General features: G+C 51.2%; 1 protein-coding gene across 6 annotated transcripts in view; it reads left to right on the top strand.

The window, feature by feature from the left end:
- Positions 1-12639, top strand: part of LOC111833951 (uncharacterized) — a 49210-nt gene extending 36571 nt beyond the window's left edge. For 4 of the 6 annotated variants that reach the window (XR_011982619.1, XR_011982618.1, XM_072699406.1 and 1 more), the window contains 2 exons: positions 7413-7547; positions 11261-12639. Coding sequence is in view for 4 of the 6 variants with exons in the window: in XM_072699406.1 (XP_072555507.1) it covers positions 7413-7447 (35 nt within the window). In the remaining 2 variants the exon portion in view is untranslated. The remainder of the gene's footprint in view (positions 1-7412; positions 7548-11260) is intronic. The other 2 variants (XM_072699408.1, XM_072699409.1) reach the window with 2 other exon arrangements.
- Positions 12640-20781: the final 8142 nt, after the last annotated feature.

Here is a 20781-nt window from a genome sequence, read left to right as displayed (position 1 = left end):
ACACAGAGTGCCAATGTAAGCTTGCCACTTCCTGCCTGCTTGGACCTCAAAATGTAAATACCACCCCCCTGAACTTTCAGGAACCAGAGAGACTGGAGTGACTTCTGACTTTCCAGCCAGCCATTTTTACTCCTAGAGCAGATCAAATTAATTTTATTGCACTGTATTAGGAGAGAAATTTATTGTCACAGCAGTATCTCCACGTTTCCACGCTCCTCCAGATTCTGGAGGTTGGGGGGGGGACTCATTCTCCAAGCTGGTCTTCAGTATCTGACATGTTTATATTTACCATCAAATGGACAGCAGTATAGAAGAGGCCTCTTCAGTGCCCAAGGTAGAAATGAGAATTGAGTGTGGATGTGCAATTACACACCAAAGCTGCTGCCCCGGGCACAGTAGTTCAGAGGTCACCCCCCCTCCTGGCCAGAACAAGCCGGATGTGCATATGTCTGCAGTCAGACACATCCGCAGCCAGAGCGAGCCTCATACGCAGTCAGACAAATCCGCAGCCAGAGCGAGCCTCATACGCAGTCAGACACATCCGCAGCCAGAGCGAGCCTCATACGCAGTCAGACACATCCACAGCCAGAGCGAGCCTCATACGCAGTCAGACACATCCACAGCTGGAATGAACCGTATATGAGACAGACATATCTGCAACTGGAGCAAGCCTCATATATAGTTAGTCACATCTGGAGCTGGAACGAGCCTCAGACATGTATGCAGCCGGAGCAAGCCTCATATGCCGTCAGACGTATGCAGCCGGAGCAAGCCTCATATGCCGTCAGACATGTATGCAGTCGGAGTTTCCCTCATAGGCATTCAGACATGTATGCAGTCGGAGTTTCCCTCATAGGCATTCAGACACGTATGCAGTCGGAGTTTCCCTCATACGCAGTCAGACACATCTGCAGCCGGAGCGAGCCTCATACGCAGTCAGACACGTCTGCAGTCAGAGTTTCCCTCATATGCATTCAGACACGTCTGCAGCCGGAGCAAGCCTCTTTTTTTCCATCCTTTTCTCCCAAGACCTTTGCCCTCCACACTCAAGTTCGCTAAGGGAGGTGGCATTTGCGTGCTTCCATTTCCCGACTGTGAGGTGGAATTCCGCAGAAACGTACCACCTCTCCGGCTGCCGCAGAGTGTTTTCCGAGGACCTCCACCGGAGAATCAGATAGCGGCTATCTGTAAATTGATCGCATGCGTGAATTAAGTTTCACAATACACGCTTTCTCCATGCGACGTTTGCCTCGACATGCAGCCGGCAGTGGCCCGGGCGCCGTAATTGGGGGCCGGTTCCGGCGTTTTGGGCAGAAACAGACAAGCAGCCGTGGTATCGGCACATCTGAACTCCTGCAAGCAATTGAAGGTGGCCATTTTTTAATTTAGCAATTATGCTAATTTTATTTTTGCAAGCCTTGAAATTGCAATTATGTGCAAAAACACCATTGGTGCGGCACGCTTATTTCCACGCTACTCGGTGGGCGCTTTCCTCACACGCTGCCGAGGAAGTGAGGAACATTAGCACTGAGGAGTAAAGTAGCCATAAAGGAGGCGGGGATGCAAGGAGGGCGTGATGGATCCGGCCCATGTCTTACCGAATGTTTGGGGGGAATGAAAAGCACGCTGGCCACCCGTGGGTGAGATGTGGGGAGCCGCAGGGTGGGAGGAACACGGAGTGGGAGCCACATAGTGGGGGTGGGGAGAGCATGGTTCTCCACCTATAGGTGCCACGTAGGAAAACAGCACAGTTTGCAGCCGGATCCCCATGGACGTTTATTACTGGAGCTGCCGCCTCGCACCGTGCAGATTCGGTGTTTAAGTCGCTACACGTCATTTCACAAATTGGCAAGATTAGGCCCCTGGCGGTGGCACGGAGCAGCGTGATTGGTGGTCCCGTTCAAGCTGATCTGCTCGTCACCAGTTGGATGCCTTGCTCCTCACGGCCTGCTCTCCAGGAAGGACGTTCATGCCACTCTTGGTGTTCTGCGGATGCTTGACTTTGAAAGCTGGATAAAGAGAGAGCTTCAAGGCCTCGGTGGAGGCTGAACCCAGCATTTCATGCTAAACGTCGTGAAGAAGCCAAGGTGGCCTACAAAGAGCCTTCTGATGTGAGCCCACTTTGAGCACCAGACAGTCTCAGTCTGGAGGAGCTGGGTTTGGACCGGCTTCAGCAGCAGGGTACCGGGGTTGGGAATTTAATTCAGCTGGTGATTCGTCCTTCCCTGGGGAGGAGCGGCCTGAATGCACATTAACCTACCGACATCCTGTTTCCCCCTGGGTACTGGGTCCAGAGTACACGCCAAGCCCGACCCAGCACATGGCGAGGCCCCAGAGAGGCCCAGCGGGCCAGAGCTGTAGCAGTCAAGCATAAACAACCATCGGAATCTACTGATGTCAATTCTCTGGAATCTTCCAGAACCTTGGATCGTTCAGACGAGAGCAGGGTGAGTCACCAGGCCTGACCAGATCCAACCGGGACATAGATCGTCCAGACTCAGGCGGGCTGAGTGGTCATGTGACGCACAGCAGATTTTGCCTGCGTATCGGACCTCCGTGACACGAAGGGTGATGTTGCCCCCGCTGCAGACTCAGCGCAGCCAGCCAGGTGGACCCCGTCTCCCCAACACCTAAAATTGGGATGCCTCCTCAACCACCCCCACGTCTATGCGGTAGCAGCAGTAAGACGACATCACGATTAATGGCGGATCTAGTGAAAGCCATTACAAACGTAGCGCCGCTCCCTCTGGGATCCTGCTCGCTGTCTCGCTCGGATTCCGCAGCCGGACCTGAGCACGGTGTTTACCTTTCGCCGGGGGGGGGGGATTGTCCCTGACACTTTCTTTCAGGGTTCAGCGCGAGGGCAGTTTATTGGTGTTTATTCAAGTCCGTGGCGGCCCGCGATTAAGTTATCAGGGACGCCGTCACAGATGGCCAGCTCCGCCAGACACAGAGAGAGCCCCAACCCCCCCACCCCGCCCCCAGCTCAGTGTTTCATATGCTGTACATATAAATCAGGCGAATGAGCCCTGCAGGCACACGAAAAGCGATGTCAGACGGGAAGACATCCCATCCAGAACAAAATCCATCGCAGAGTAGGGTGATTGATCATCCCATGGAGGGAGTAGGGGATGGGGGGTGAGGGGGGCGTTCACACTGAGGGATACGACTGTAGGATGTGCCGCTGCTCATTTGCACTGTTATAATTATTAATGGGCTACAAAGACGCAGCTAATACCCCAGTTTGAGGGACTGTCCACCTGTGGATGCCAGGAGGAGAGTAAAAAAATTCCTCCAGTGTGCCGAGCGGCAAGGCATGGGGGAGCCACCCTCACAGACGGGAAATTTTCACAGTGCCACTTTGCGTGTCTCCACAGTAAGCCACACAAGGGGTTGGCACAGTGCAGGGACACTATTACTGCTTGTGCAACTCCCCCGGGTTCGAACAGGAGCGTGACACGGAATGGGGTGTGGGGCACCAGAAATTAAATTATCTAAACAAAACAATTATTTGGGTCCGTTGCAGGTTCTGTCCTTCAAAGATCTGATTACGGCTTTCTGGAAATATTGACTTAGCCTTTCTGCCCCAAGAAACAGGAGAGGGGGTTTCTCTCGCTCCAAAACATTGTGCGTCTGAAGCATTTATTTGTGTAAGCCCGTCACGTCGCACGCTTAAGCTGCACGGGCATCGGGGCTCGACGGAGCGGCGAACACGGTGAAAAATTTAGCCTGGACGTGATTCAGACAGGATAACAATGATTTATTATATCTAGGGTAAAAAGTGCTTACGTGAAATTGAGATCTGATTGTGGTCTCCGACGGCAGCCAAGCCCGGGAAGAGTGAGCCTGGCCGAAGGGTGCTTAATTATTTATTTGTGTTTTCAGTAAGTACTTTTGAGCCCAGGGTGATTCATGCTGACCGTATTAATGAAAGAAACGCAGGTTAATGGTGGTTCTGGGATATGGAAGATTCGGCATACCCAGACTCTTCCAGGTAACCCCTAAAACATCACCTTTGACCCCCTCGCAGTCCCCCCACCCCATATTGTATACACATGTTAGCTGGCAAACACCAGGACCAATCCTGGGCAAAACTGATCCAGTGTTGTCCAGTAGGAGCAGTTTGGACCACTGGACCATACCATTAATGGGGGGAGGGGGGTTAATCCTGTCAGCAGGTTAGCCCTGGGCTGTTCATTGATTCCCTCCATGAGCGGTTCACTTATCGTCCTCGCACAGCCAGTTTCTGTACGGCCGAGGATCGAGGCATTCCCCTGACGAAAACAAACGTTCCCCAAGCGTTGTTGTCTGGCTGCCACACCACTGTTTTCAGCAGAACTGTGTTGAAAATGTTGTTTTCCCAGAAACAAAATGTGTTAAACGCTGCAGAGCCGCCCTCAGGGTCATCTGTTGTTCCTGCCAGAGGATGCGCAGACTACAGGCTTGCTGAGGCAGCACAGGCCCCGGCACTCAGGAGGCCCTCTCCCAAGCCAGGTTCCTTCATCTGCCTTTCCATGCTACCTGTTTAGCCCAATAGCATTTCAGCTCCAAATGACACTCCTCCTTACTGCTCCTTGTCCCTACAGGTGTCATTCAGAGCTTTAGAAGGTCCTACCAAGGTCACCCTACCCCTAACCCTATCCGACAATGCACCTTTTGACCCCGTGGTGCCCAACACATCCTGCTTGCTCCGTTTTAAGGCACCGTTAAGAGTGACTGATCTGTCCTCCATGCTGACATAAATCCTGGCAATTAGAGGCAAGACCTGCAGCAGCAAACTCTCACACTGGCTGATCCATGTTACATACTTAGGCACGTTAAGCCAGGAGTCACAGGAAATGACATGACGTAAATGTAGAGGAAGTCATCTGACCTGAAGGGAGGCGTGGGGCCAGGTTTGGGTCACACAGGGGTTCTGGCATCCCCACGGCAACGTCTGGGCCCTGCTGGCAAATGTTGGAGCTCGCCCACACTTCAGGGCTTCGAATGAGTGAGTGAGAAGGTCACAGAGCCCCAGCGGGGGGAGAGTGAATTGCCACCACCCCCCGCAGACACACTGTAGCATTAGTCACGCGGCCTGTCTGAAGGCCAGATCTGATAAATCTTTTATTTGCCATTTGCACAAGTACAATTACAGGTACATTACAGGTACATCGACCCCATCTTGCTCTCCATAGCTTGGGTGGGGGGTCACAGCACATGGTCAGCCAGCACACAGTTCCACTGCAGCTGGGGGGTTAAGGGCCTTACTCAAGGGCCCACGGACATGTGGGGCTGTTCTGCTGAGGCCAGGGCTAGAACTGGCAATCTTCTGATCGCAGGCCCAGAGACTTGGGCCACTGAGCCACTCACCACCCCCCAGCGAGATCTCAGATACAACGCCAAAAACGTAAACCTACCTCGCAGTGACCTCTGTGAAGCACTAAGGTCTGGTGGAGCAAAGCCGAATGCGACGATGCATGGGAACGCCATCCGCAGCTGCTTCAGTTTTTCACAACTTATCAGACATTGGTGCGGGTGGTCATTCCGCAGCGCTGAACAGCATGCTCGGGCCATCACCATGACATGCCAGACGTGTGGAGAAACCTCCTCCTCGGATCCTCTGCTGACAGGAAGGACTTTCTGTCTCCTTAATTTCAGGCACCGCTGAGCCAGCCTGAGGCCTGTAGGTCGCCTGCCTTTGTCCCCGAAATCTGCAGAAGGGCCCGCACAGACCAGGGAGACCCGAACTGCAGCCTGACATTCCCCCATCGTGGGTCTGACAGCCATACTCAACCCATCCGGCGCCTATCCCGACGCCTCCTCTGAGGGTCCTGCTCCATTTCGGGAGGGGGTGGGGGCATTCCCACGTGCGAGGTTCCATTCGGGCAGCTGCACCTGAATTAAGGGCCCATGCGTTCACACAGATAATCTGTGTCGAAATATTACGGCTGTCAGGAAAGATATCTGAGTCACTTCTGGCTCGAAATCCAATCTGGGACTCGGAGCGGCTTTGGCTGGGGATGACGAGGCCTGGTGATGGGAATACCGCTGCGGTTCAGCTCTCCTGCAAGACGGCAAGAGATCCAATTGAAAGCACACATGCCGCTGCCAACCTGGGTCCCCATCAATCGGCCGCACCCATGGGTCTGGGCCAAGGGCCTCAGCGCCGAGCCCCAGGGGGGCCAGGGAGCAGGGCCAGCTGCGGTGTTTACCACCATTCAAACCATGCATTTGCAGGGGACCACAAACAGTCACTGCACTATGGGGGACCCCAAAGTGACTTTTTGAGTGGGGGCCCAAAAAACAACAAATAGCCCCCTAAGCACGGCCTGCCCATACATACATTACCCACAGCATGACCCTCCAGGTGGCGAACGGTTCACCCTCTGATGATCTGCGGAACGGTGACGACCCCGAATAAATCTTTTGTGCTGTGTTTCCACTCTTGCTTCGCTTGGAGCCAGTAACATGATGAACACAGCGTTTCACTTCACTCTGGATTTTCGGTAACGTTGCACAGGCCCCATCAAACCCCTGCTCTTTCCAGCACCTCTCAAATGCACGGCCATGGAATTTATGCAGGCGACCTTTCAGGAGGATCCCGTCTTCCTCCGTCCACTCCCAGCTGAGCCGAATCCTTTAGGACATGAGGCTGAGTCATAGGTCTGGTCCTCTGATATTCCTCTGATGTTTCTCTAATGATCCTCTGGGGTTCCTCTGGCAACTGACACATCTATAGGATGGAGACCTCAGCAGCTCTCTGGCCACTTCAACCCGCTTTGTGGGCCTGTTCCACTAATCATCTCCCATCATCCTCCGCTCTCCCGCTACCTTTCACACCGGCATTGGGGATCGGGAGCAAACGGGTGCAGCTGAGACACAGCAGTTTCTCTTTTGCAATCATCTGGGCTCACCACAGAAAGCCTTGCCGCTTCTGCCTTGCCAAGACTTCTAGGAAAGCCGCAGATTATAGAAACCGTCTGCCTGTCCTGCTCATTAGTTCCTGAGTGAGATTTACTGGAAGGGACGCGGCGAGTACATAAACCTGATTGCTTTCGTCATTTGTCATTGTGAGTCACTCATTTCCCTCGAAGGGCGATTAGAGCGAGAATGATTACACGTAAAGGATGGCGATCAGCCACTGCTGGCGGTTGGCTACACCCCCCCCAACACGCACCTCACCAGGACAAATCGGTGGCCTTCCAGAAAGAATTTGTTTCACTGATTTTTTTTTTTCAGCATGAGGATTATCTAATCAGCGACCGTGTTTGGAAATCACATTCATCACACCTCCCAACCCAAGTTTGTCCCACATTTAAGCACACAACCCCCCACCTCAGAATTCCCCCCTTTCATTGTATGGTCCAGGATGTTCTCTCTTTGTTAGAAGCAGATACGAGACTCAGTGCTGCCCTCTGTGTCCCTTCCAGACCCCCTAACTAGTGATGTAGTCAAGACCACCTAAACCGAGACCAAGACATTACCAAGACCAGAGTGTATTGAGACCGAGACAAGACAAAGACCAAGGCAGGGTGAGACATAGACAAGACAAAGACCAAGGCAGGGTGAGACATAGACAAGACAAATACCAAGGCAGGGCTAGACCAGATCAAGATCAGAAACAAACTAATGTTTGAGTCTACATAACACAACGCACTATAAAATGTGGAGCATAGGCACCATCTTGGGGCTGGGCAGTATGGCCTAAAATTTGTGTCACAGTATAATTTGAATCATGGATGTTATTTCTTAAAATTTCTATATAAATGCTTATGCTCAAATGTAACCTTTTTATAAATTTTCGATTAAGATGCGTTGTATTGATTGCATTTGAACTTTGAAGCAGGACGTTTTACACCCGATCACAGAACTGTGTTAACCCTTTGAACCCTGTCCATTTTTTGAGCATTTTTCTGTCCCTTTGATTTTAGGCTTATTACATTGTATGTACATGAGCCACATATGCTTCATGGGTTTGTTTTCAGGACATTCTGGGCTACTCAGATATGTCATAATTTGATGTGCAAATGCTGACAGTCTTGATATCATCAAAAACTGCTTGGACCTATTGAAATTTCTCAGTTTTTTTATCGCATCTAATATAAAAATTTGCGGGCACTACAAATATAATCTTATAAATGTTGAGATGAGAGTGACTGTGATGTAGGAATGCTGGGGATTCATTGGGGACCTTTAATGGCTCAGCATTGTAAAGGAATACATGGTTAATGACAGACGGAAATGAATATCTTTGATTTTGCATCCATTTGGTAACTTGTTGATATCTGACAGCCAGCAATACATGGTTTTATATTTTTATATCTTTTATTTATTACTTTATGACACCTGAAAGAAATTGAAATAGAAAAGTATTGTTTAGTTTATGATCCACTGGGTAAGCACAGACATTTACTGACTTTCTAATGCTGAATATTTATCGCTGTTGTTTTTTTCGCCTAGTACACTATGATTAGTAAAGTGAAATTTGAGAATGAAACTTTTAGTCGGCATTTTAGCCTCAAATAACAAACCAATGCTGCAGCATGTCATTGGGTTTACATGTAGAGGGGGTTCCAATTACACAATGGGTGCATTCTAAAGCATACATATACAAACTTTTGTGAATAACTCTTGCAAAAATATCAAGTAATTTTCTTCCTAATAAATAGAATGCTGCATTTTGTTGTTATTTCTAATAGAACTCCAGCCATTTTTGAGTCTCTTTCATCCCTTTATTTTTTTCCCCCAGAAGGGTATTGCGTGGATCATTGCGGAAGACAATATGCGCTTTTGTTTTCCGTCTAATATGATTATCCATGTTTTGTGGATTATTAGGGTGCTTTTTTCATGGAAAATGTTTAAAATATATGCCTCATTGTGCACAGGATTACTCTAGGATTATTTTAGCACAAAATGCTGCAACGACCGGATTGAGTTGCAAAGATGTGATTCATATCTGTGCGTTATACCTATCCAAAGATACAAGCCTGAGATTAGTTGTCGGGTTCTAAGAGTTAACAAACATGAATATTAAGCCGTTGTGATAAATGCTGAAGTGTTTTGATGAGTGGTCTTGACTGGTCTTGAAATAAAACCTCAAGTCCTCTACGTCTGAGACTGAGACAAGTCTGGGTCAAAATAAAGTCGATTCCGAGACGAGACCAAGACCGGTCTCGAGTATTACAACATTAAGCCTAACCCGACACTGGACCCCCGACACTGGATCATGCTAATCCTCATCATCATTAACACTGGGTGAGGAATTTCTGATTTGTGTTGTGTTTTCTTTCTCTGACCCGGTAAAGATTGCAAAACAAAAGCAATTTTTTCAATACAGGGCCGCCAGTGACACATGCAGTTATGTGTGTTTGGCATGTGCTTGGGCCAGGTGCTCCGCGAACACGCTCCACAGAGATGGTCCAGGCGACACGGGGGCGGCTCTGGGTTGGTCCTCCGGCATGTGAAACACAAGCTCACCGCATTTCGCCGGCATTTTGTCATTTTGTCAAACCCCCGTGTCTGAAATGTAAACGTTCAGAACCATAACACGTTCTTTGGAGCCAGCTTGTGACAAGGTCTGGTTTGATCTGGACCGTAAGATCAGCTAATAACCAGAACCAACAGAATTTAGTGTATCTGCGTTGGTCTGCTGTCATAAAAGTCAAAATGTGTTTCAAGGAGTTTCCAGTGCTGGAAATCCTGCCCAGGTATTTATCCGAACCCCTCTCGCATTGCGGCTGATCTTTTCTCCGTATTAAGTGAGCGATTGAGGTTGTATAGCAACGCTGAACCTCGGGTGCGGCTGATAGGCTGGCTGAAAGGATGCTGGCTGGCTTAGCAGTGTTCGATTGGCGGAGAGTCCCAGCGAGCCGCATGAGGACTGGAGCATGAGGGGCCGGGAGGAGCAGGAACTTTGGGGTACATTCAGTAAGTGTCTGTTGCTTGAAGTGGTCCAGGGAACATCTGCGATAGATCAAAGCTGGGCTTCCCCAGAAAAACTGGAAAATCTGACTGTTTTGTTGCCTCTGAAAAATGTGTTTTTGTGTGTACATACGTGTATGTATAGAGTCGGTGGTTTCGCATTCAGTCGAGTTTGGTTTTGATGAATACAAGATGGACATGAAGGAATCCATCCATCCATTTTCTGTAACTGCTTGTGCTATTCAAGGTTGTGAGGGGTCCAGAGCCTATCTCAGAGGCCACAGCTGTAAGGCAGGGCACAAGCAGGGATGGGGTGCCAGCCCATCACAGGGCACAGTCTCACACAGGCACACCTAGGGGCAATTACTCCAAATAACCTCAGCATATTTTATGCCTGTGGGGGGGGGGGAGGGGTACCAGAGTACCCAGAGGAAACCTCATGGTGACATGGGGAGGACATTCAAACTCCACATAGATGGAGCCATAGCTGAGACTATTTCCTGGCAAAACTACCAAACATCGCATGCTCTGCAGGATGGCACAGGTGCGGTCATCAGCCGAAAGCGTCTCAGGTCAGGTTTGGGGGGGGGGGGGCGGGTCATCCCTCCCATGTCTTTAAATCATGTCTCACCGAGATGGTGAAGGTTTTTCACTCCGAAGCTGTTGTTCCCATCCAAAGCATTTTATGAGTTGAGCAGTTAAAATAGGAGCGCCTCTGCTTAGCAGTCCACCACTGGGGGGTGGGGGGGGCTGGCGTTAGCGCCTTCTTCTGGGACTCTCCGGAAGACTTCAGATTTGAGGCCAGCGGTTGCAACCTTGAGCTGAATCCTTAACCTGAGCAGGCTTATGGAATACCCAGCTGTGCTGAAGGAAAATGTAATCTGATTCGGGATCAGCCTGCCAGCTCCACAAATAAATATTATTAGTCCAGAGGTTTGGAGTAGGAAAAATGCCACTGGAAGACAGGATATGAGCAAATCCATCTCCTTAAGTGATGCTTTTATGCCAGGAAGATAGACTCTGCAAGCCGTTTGACTGTTTTGAGCCTGTATCACTCTCTGTGTATCACTCTCTGATGATCTCTCATATGGTTTTGTACATAGCAGAACCAGAAGCACCAGTAGAGTGAGTGTAAGATTCCCGGCTATCCTGAGCCGTGAGCAGAAAGACGGGCTCCGAATCCCGAGTGAAACGCACGGCCCGTTAAGCAGCAGAGGTGTCATTAGCAGACCTTCCAATTTCCAAATTTTCCAAAGCACATTATGTTAAATATTAAATGATTTAATGTTTTGTTATTTACAGCCAAGTGCGAGTTGCGTTCTTGAACATAGTAGCTGCCTTTTTGTGTTTCCTCCAGGACCGTTTACTCTCTGCGTCTGCAGTGGGCACCAGAGGGGTCCAGTCGCCCTCCCGCTTCCTCCACCCTTCCCTGAGAAGAAGGATGCCCCCCCCCCCCCGGGTATTTTCCAGAAAGACAGGCACCACACCTGATGAGGCACACCTGAAGATCAGAGCCAGAAAACTTTCCTACACCGCGTTTCTGGGACCCGCCATAGTCAAATCTCCCCTCCGGTCCGAGCAAGGGTATCAGATCACACTTGAGCAAAAACAAACGTATTTGCTGCCTGTCCTTCCCAGCGTAACAGGGTGGCTCCGCGGGAGCCGCTAACAGCCTGGGGATGGCTGCTGGCGTTCCACTCTGACTGGCTGGGGACGGCGTAGGAAATGCAGAAAGTGAGATTGAGGCAGATAATTCACGGGTGGCAAATGAAGAATGAGAAACAGATAGCTATCGCTTAATAACACGTCCATATTCATTTCACATGCAGCTAAGGGATATTTCCTGCTCACCGCTCATCCAAAACGACATACCAAGAAACTGTGACTAATTGGCTACATTTTCAGAGCTGCAACTGTAAAAAATTACTCTCGAATTTGGAAAAATAAAACCATTTCACAGGGTACTGTGGTACAATGGCTCTCGCCCAGGGTGATCATGGTACATTTTCATTCATAGAAGATTAGAGACCAGTTTCATTTCTCTTCCAGCCGCTCAAACTCAGTGTCACCGTTCCCACCCCTCCATAGACTGTTTTAAGTCTGACTTTCTGAAATAAATCAGCAGTAAACTGGATCAGACCCATTCCAGATTCATTATCCTCTGACAGCCATGCGTTAAACTCATAAACATTTGTTTATTGTTCATATGCCTTACAGGAGCCCAACTGACTGGCCAGGAAGGACAGAATTAGCCAGATGTATATCTCTCTAATATCGAAATAGTTTACACTCCAGATCTGTTTGTATTTATTACATTATTTTCTTATGAGTGTTTCATAGTCATTTAGTCAGTTAGCCATTTAAATTCTGCAAAGGCTCAGGCATACGTGCATTTAAAAGCCTGGGAAGTGAAGCATCGTGGGTAAACAGAAGGAAAGACAAGGTCATATTTACACGCAGGCAATCTCACTGGGCAGGCCAGCCCCAGCGAGGGCCCGTTACATGTCCCGCTTGGGTCTGCTGAAACGAATGGCCGCATTGCACACCGATGAAGTCTGCTGTTATTCCGAGCATAAGCCCTTGGAATGATTAATGGCGATATTCTGAAATTAGGGAATACTGCTCATGTGGGCATTCTGCTTCTTGTTATGAGAGTCATGGCTAATGTGCTCCTTTCTCAGACCCGCCTCTGTAATCGCCTGGATTTGAGGTGGAGGTATTTTTACCACAGGAGTCATGGGGAGCTTTCCAAATGTCCCTGTGCAGCTCCAGATCCCAAAGCTCCCCAATCCCAAAGCTCCCCAATCCCAAAGCTCCCAATCCCAAAGTTCCCCAATCCCAAACGTCCCACATCCCACAATCTCAAAGCTCCCCAATCCCAAAACTCCCCAATCCCAAAACTCCCCAATCCCAGACATCCCACAGCCCACAATCTCAAAGCTCCCCAATCCCAAAGTTCCCCAATACCAAAAATCCCACAGCCCACAATCTCAAAGCTCCCCAATCCCAAAGCTCCCAATCCCAAAGATCCCAATCCCACAGCTCCCAATCCCAAAGCTCCCAATCCCACGACCCCCAATCCCAAAGATCCCAATCCCACGGCCCCTAATCCCAAAGCCCCCGATCCCACAGCCCCCAATCCCAAAGATCCCAATCCCACAGCCCCCAATCCCAAAGATCCCAATCCCAAAGCCCCCGATCCCACTGCCCCCAATTCCAAAGACCCCAATCCCACGGCTCCCAATCCCAAAGCTTCCAATCCCACAGCTCCCAATCCCACTGCCCCCAATCCCAAAGCTCCTGATCTCAAAACTGCCAATCCCAATCCTGAGACTCCTGATCCAGCCGCTCTCATTTCCAATCCTGTGGCTCCTGATCCAGCCGCTCTCATTTACAATCCTGTGGCTCCTGATCCAGCCGCTCTCATTTACAATCCTGTGGCTCCTGATCCAGCCGCTCTCATTTACAATCCTGCGGTCAGGGTCAGGACAGGGATCTGTGCCAGTGCTTGGTTGTGGGTTTGAATCCTGTGGCCCTCAACCCAACTGCTGCAGAGGGGCTGGATGCTGTCAGAGCCCAAGCGTTCCCCACTGCTACTTCACTTTGGACAAAAGTGTCTGGTAAATTTGTCAGAGGCATCTGTAATGATTCCACTCCTCTGATGGTCTCTTCAGGTTCCCTGTGCATTTTCTCCATGGCTGAAAAATGCAGGAAATTGGGGGGAGGAGCGAAACAAGCAGACAAGCCGAACCAGAGTGAGAAAGGACAGCATGTGAAGACTTAAGGACAGAGGACCAGGCTGAAGACTAAACTGAAGATCAGGCTGAGGACCTGTATGAAGATCAGGCTGAGGACCTGTATGAAGATCAGGCTGAGGACCTGTATGAAGATCAGGCTGAGGACCAAGACTTACAGAGCAAACCTACAGCAATGAGAGGGACATTTTAGCTGTCGGTGGCCAGCAGGGGGTGCCTGGTGGACCTGATGGGAGCAAGGACAGGTCTGCATCCTGTTTGTTATTGGGAGGGAGCTACCAGGGGGAGGGACGACACTTTAAACACCCCTCACCGCTTTCTGAAGAAGTACGGATTCATTTCCACTCCCCTACCCCCCCAAGCCTGGTGAGACAAGTCCACAGCAGATGCGGCTCCTATAAACAAAGTCGGGGAGTGTGCCCCCCCCAGCCTGTTTCTGACCCCAGTGCCCCATAAGGGTCCTCCTCCGCCTGCTGTGGGCACTGGCTGTGGGATGGGGATCTAGTGTGGAGTGGATGGCGGGTGACCAGGCGTCCATCTACATGGGTCAGAGCCCCCCCCCCCCCACACACCAATCCCCAGCTGCAGCGCTCAGAAGACTCTGTCATCCAAACACGCGGCAGATAAAACGGCCAGTGTTTATTATAAGATGGGGAGCAGGGGGGCGGGAGCTTGGGCTCGTGGGGGCCGTCCGGAGCAGGTGGTACGTGCAGATGTGGCGGAGGGGGAGCGGGGAGAGAAGGGCCATGGGACAGGATGCGGGGGTGCTGGGGGAGGGCTGGTGTGCCTGAGCCCTGGCCGGGGCCAAGCCCAGCACTGCCCGCTTCCCTTTACACCCTGAGCATAGGTAGGGGGAAGATGGCACAAACGTCAGGAAGCCAGTGAGAAGCGCAGATGGAGAGCCTCAGAAGAGTGTCACCTGACAGACACGCTTCGCCGTGCCTGCGCCCTGTTTCTGAAGCAGCCACTGACAACAAAATAGCATGGAAAAATGGGACCAACATATCAAAGCCAGTAGCAGGACAGCGCTTCATTCCGGCAGGAGGAGAATAGGGGCCGCGCCCCAGAGCTGGCCCCTACCTCGGGCTGGGAAAGCGCGCCAAAGCTGAGGCACCGAGCCCCACATCTGCAGCGGCAAGCTGATTATCTTCCTGAAGAATGTGTAATGTCTTTCTTTCCTCTGGGATGCTCAGTCTTTTTTGTGTGCATCCCCCACTCACCCTCCCAAAAGAAAACTCAAAGAAGAGCAGTTGTCGCCACCAGGTGGCCATGTCGGGGAATTGCATGCTAAAGTAACGTGAATCAAATCTACCTATGGATACAAATAAAGTGCCCTGAACCTGAACCTGATTTCCTGGGTCTCTTCAGTGTGGTAGGTGGCACGTATTGGAAAACGCTGACATGTTCTCCATCTATAAAGTGATTACTGTGCTGTTCCAGCTTCTACTTTGCTAAATCAGTAGCGCCTGTCGCAGGCAGTGTGGTGGTTAAGGATGCAGGCTTTGCAGTCTAGAGGTTGTGGGTTTGAATTCCAGGAGGATTCAGACAACTCTCCCTCAGTTATGGGAGTCGAAGCAGTAGCTCCGTTTCTCAGCTTTGTATTGCAGCTGTTACCCTATGTCACTCCGTATCCTCCGCTTGTGTACCTCAATGCACTCCCCTGTGTCACTCTGTATCCTCCCATTGTGTACCTCCATGCACTCCCCTGTGTCACTCCGTATCCTCCGCTTGTGTACCTCCATGCACTCCCCTGTGTCACTCTGTATCCTCCCCTTGTGTACCTCCATGCACTCCCCTGTGTCACTCCGTATCCTCCCCTTGTGTACCTCCATGCACTCCCCTGTGTCACTCCGTATCCTCCGCTTGTGTACCTCCATGCACTCCACTGTGTCACTCTGTATCCTCCCCTTGTGTACCTCCATGCACTCCCCTGTGTCACTCCGTATCCTCCCATTTTGTACCTCCATGCACTTCCCTGTGTCACTCTGTATCCTCCCCTTGTGTACCTCCATGCACTCCCTTGTGTCACTCTGTAACCTCCCCTTGTGTACCTCCATGCACTCCCCTGTGTCACTCTGTATCCTCCCCTTGTGTACCTCCATGCACTCCCCTGTGTCACTCTGTATCCTCCCCTTGTGTACCTCCATGCACTCCCCTGTGTCACTCTGTATCCTCCCCTTGTGTACCTCCATGCACTCCCCTGTGTCACTCTGTATCCTCCCATTGTGTACCTCCATGCACTCCCCTGTGTCACTCCGTATCCTCCCATTGTGTACTTCCATGCACTCCCCTGTGTCACTCTGTATCCTCCCCTTGTGTACCTCCATGCACTCCCCTGTGTCACTCTGTATCCTCCCATTGTGTACCTCCATGCACTCCCCTGTGTCACTCCGTATCCTCCCATTGTGTACTTCCATGCACTCCCGTGTCACTCTGTATCCTCCCCTTGTGTACCTCCATGCACTCCCCGGTGTCACTCCATGTTCTCTCCCCATGTTGCTCTGTGTGCTCCCCATGTCCATTTGTGTGTTTCCCATGAATCTGTGTTCTCCCACATGTTGATCCCCGTGTCCCTCCGTGTGCTCCCCGTGTCCCTCCGTGTTCTTCCTGTCCCTCCGTGTGCTCCCCGTGTCCCTCCGTGTTCTTCCTGTCCCGCCGTGTGCTCCCCGTGTCCCTCCGTGTTCTTCCTGTCCCGCCGTGTGCTCCCCGTGTCCCTCCGTGTTCTTCCTGTCCCGCCGTGTGCTCCCCGTGTCCCTCCGTGTTCTTCCTGTCCCGCCGTGTGCTCCCCGTGTCCCTCTGTGGACTTCTCTTGTATCTCCGTGTGCTCACTATGTTCTTCCCATGTTACTCTATGTGCTCCCTTTGGCTGACCTCCCCCCGCTGGGTCCCCATGCTGGATGTGAAGCTACTCACATTACTGTCTGAACTGCGGCCGAGATTGCAATCATGAGAAAACACGGGATCTCAGCCGGCAAGATGGGCTGCCTTCCCTCTCACTCCGATGGCAGCAAGCGTAGGTTAGATCACTGGTTTGGCTGCTGCTGCTACACTGCGGTGCCCTGGGAACCTTTTAAAATGCAGTTAAACATGCTCTGTGGGTTCAGACCTTGCTCTATCATTCATTAACACATAAACAATTAAGTAATACAGCAGGTCATTGCCACAGCGAGTACAATATAAGCCATGCTAAGAAAAGGTAAATAAATAAACATTTTTAAGAAGCCCCCCCTCTTTCTGTGCAAAGTGAACCTGTTCTGCTCATGTTATGTAGGCGCTCAAGCTCGCCAAAGCTGAAAAAACACAGCCATGTTGACCTTGGAGCGGAGAAGCGCAGCAAAATCGCAGGTGTAATGTTACGTCAAGTGGAGGCGCTGCGCTGTTCAGGAGCAAGGACACACACACACATACATACAGACTGACACACACACACACCCACACACACACAAAGAGATAGACACCTCTACTGGGTCACACTCGGTCCCAGCAAAAACCAGCCCCGCTTTACTGGAGACACTGCACATAGTGATGAGATATGCTGACTGTCAGAGAGCGCCCCCCTCTGGTTCAAAATGGGGAGAGGGGGTTTTTGTCGGGCACTGGAAACCTTTCAAAGGCCCTAAGTGGTTTGGACCTCTTTTGCTGGAATCCGGATTTACATCGGAATCGACCGTAAGCACAGAGGTCGGAATTCCAGACCGCTAGACACAGCAGCTGTGTTTCACTCCAAAGCCTGTTCTTAAAACTTCGCTCAAAAAAGGCGTTTCAGGTGGGGGTGGGGGTGGGGGTGGGGGGGGGACACAGGGGGCCGTGATCTGTCACCCCACAGTGGCGGAGCTGGCCACTGCTGGGTTGTTTACATATCCCTGGAATAATTACGGAGTGGTAGATGGGGGGGGGGGGGGCATAAGGGGCGGTGCGGTGAGGTCTGCATGCTGCCTCCACCTCCTGATGGATTATCCCACTTCGACAATTATGCTCCTAATTACTGCTCACCATGATGCAGTGCAACGGCTCTCCACCCTGCGGCCTGCAGCACAGCAGTGTCCCCACCCCCTAACCATGATGCAGTGTGGTAGCTTTCCACCCTGTGGCCTGCAGCACAGCAGTGCCCACACAATGATGCAGTGCGGCATCTTTCCACCCTGCGGCCTGCACTGCAGCAACACCCCCACCCTCCCCACCGTGATGCAGTGTGGCGTCTCTCCACCCTGTGGCCTGCAGCACAGCAGTGCTTGCCTTAATGTGATGTCCCTCCCCAGTGAAGAGCTGGGTGAAAGATCTCAAAGTCTTGATGAAAGTTCTTTTAAGTCCCGCTCCTTGTCTCCCCATGAGCAGATTTCTGAAAAACCACCAAGAGCATTTACAAAAGGCTGTTTAGTTTGTCTGTGGAGCGATTGTGGAGCTTTTGTGGAGTGTTTGTGTGGAGCGTTTACGGAATGTTTGTGTGGAGCGTTTACGGCGCGTTCATGTGGAGCGTTTACGGCGCGTTAGTGTGGAGCGTTTACCGACCGTTTGTGTGGAGCATTTACGGCGCGCTCGTTTGGAGCGTTTACGGAATGTTTGTTTGGAGCGTTTGTGGAGTGTTTGTGTGGAGCGTTTATGGAATGTTTATGTGGAGCGTTTACGGCGCGTTCGTATGGAGCGTTTACGGCGCGTTAGTGTGGAGCGTTTACCGACCGTTTGTGTGGAGCATTTATGGAGCGTTCGTGCGGATCGTTTACGGAGCATTCCTGTGGAGCATTTGCAGAGCATTTATGGAGCGCTTCTTTCTCAGTAAGGCAAGTAAATCCAGCCACAGTCTGTAAATGCCCACTGCTGCTCTCAGATGATTTGTTTCTATAACAGGTTTGGTATTAGAACACCGGTCGACATCAGGAATAGCCCCTTCGGACCAAAAATCACTGACCAGCGCCTGATCAAGAGCACGACACTGGGTCTGGGGAAGGTGCAGGGTGCGAGCTGTAACAGGCAGTCACCCCCTCCCACTCTGTTAGAGATTTTGGCCAATTTATGACATGTGCATCCCAGCCGACATGGTGTAAAGGTGAGCTCATACCACATACGGAGCACAGCGCCCCCTGGCTGCAGACGTGAGGCTGAGGTCACCAGGCTTTAAGTTTCCCAAGGAGCCGCTCTTCAGAGGATTACTTCATCCCACCCCCCACATCCAGCCTTCCCTGCTGTCATCGCTCCCCCCCCTTCACACCATAACAGCCCTTGGCTGGCGGATCAGTGGCCCCCACTACACACACCTCGGGCCCCAGGGACTTGCCAGAGGTTTCGTAACTTTCATTGAAAAAAAAAGCTAAAAAATATGAATCTGGCCACAAGTGACCAAAGTCATGCAGAGGACCGTTACCATGGTGACCCTTCAGCTTCTGGGGGATGGGCGATGTTTCTCGGCCCAGGGTCCGTAACACTAGGAGCCGTTGATTGAGAGCGACCTGCAAGCCGTTCAGGGCCATCAGCCCCCCAGTGGAAGATTAGGGCCCCAGTTGGACGCCCGAGGAGCCCAGTAGATGGGGCTTGGCGGTCCAGTGGGGGGATGGGGTAGTGGTTGGGGGTCCCCTCTAAGTCATGGCCAGCTGCATTGCTGCACTCACACTGCTTGAATCCACCCCCCCCCCCCCCCCCCCAACATTAATCACAACGGCAGCGAATGCGGCAGCGAACAACGGCAGCTTGGAATGGGCCTTGTCATCCAGCTCGTACATTAAGGACCTAGAAAATGTGTGTTTGATTAGCAGGATGACAGATCACTGTTTAATTGCTTTTTTTAATGTGGGCGGGGGGGGGGGGGAGGCTATCACCGGGGGTTAATGGCAGAATTTGTGCCCCATAATTAGCCATGTGTTTTAGAAAGTATCAAATACTGGTGTCAGCTTGTTAATGGATGCAAACAAGTCACGGGTGAAGGTGGGGAATCGATCGACTGATGCTTTGTGAGAAATAAACCGGGAAATTGGGCCGGGGGGGGTTGCGGTGCGGTGATTTATCAGCACAGCAAACCGCACTGGGTCAAAGGTCAGCCGGGCTCCCACCATGAACTATTCACCAGCTAGATGGGCCTTAAACGGCCTTGGAACTTGCTAACTGGTGATTTTGTTTGTTTGTTTTGCTTGCATTTTGTAAACGTGTCCGTTTTCACACCCTGGACTTACAGACCGTGAGCCTGCTCACCGATGAACACGACATCTGAGGCATTTGCTGGGTCCAAACCACCAAACATCACCCAGCTCTGACCGTCGATGCGTGTGACACGGGTTCTGATGCTGTTTCTCTGGCAGGGCAGCGGCCCGGCCACAGTGATGAGCCGCTCTATTCTTCATGCGAAGTAAAATAAACGGTGGGGGCTATTTCTGCATGTGAGGGAGCCAGCGCTCTTACATTAAATCACGTAAATCACAACGTGCTGAAAGAAATCCTCAGCCTCTGTTTTCGTGTGAACCATCCCCAGGTGACCGGGGCGATTATGTCACCGTTGACGAGGAGCCTGAGAATGGACAGGAGCTTTAAGGTCTGGATGGAGGGAGCGTGCGTGTGTGCCGATGAAGAGGCATCGCTGAAAAACACCTTCCCTTCCATTGCAATGACATAAGCCAGACGTGTGAGTCTGTGGTCACAATTAGGGAGCTGTAGAAAAGGAAACCCTGGACCTATCCCTTAGGGTGTGACTCTAAGCTAGACCTCATCACGGGAGCACGGCCTTATGGGAAACGACATGTCAGATATGCCCTGGGTACCGAACTGTGCAAACGACAGCGTGACCGGTGAAGCGCTATATATTTAACTTGGCCACCGGGGGTCTCTAAGTGTTCCGTTTATTTTTCTTAGAGCTTGGAAGCGATAGGTAAAAGAAGGAGAGTGGGGAGTAAAGTAGGCCGGGTGGGGGGCAGTGGGGGCTTCGGCAGCTACGGTTACGAAGGAATACCACCCCGCGGACTGTGCAAATAAACCGCGCCGAAACGGGTCTGATTCAGGGCTTAATTAAAAGCACCTCGCCTGAGCTTAGCCCCATTCAGTGTGCAGCACCTCAGGCTGCCAGCGCATGGGAAAATGTACCGATTAAATCGTTTACATCCTGTACAGTTGCGGCAGTTAAGTATATTAAAACACCAAGGAG

Source organism: Paramormyrops kingsleyae, chromosome 14, assembly GCF_048594095.1.
Source record: "Paramormyrops kingsleyae isolate MSU_618 chromosome 14, PKINGS_0.4, whole genome shotgun sequence".
In the NCBI taxonomy this organism is placed as follows: Eukaryota; Metazoa; Chordata; class Actinopteri; order Osteoglossiformes; family Mormyridae; genus Paramormyrops; species Paramormyrops kingsleyae.
Note: the sequence above shows the minus strand (reverse complement) of the source record. Positions and strands in the feature narration are given on the sequence as shown.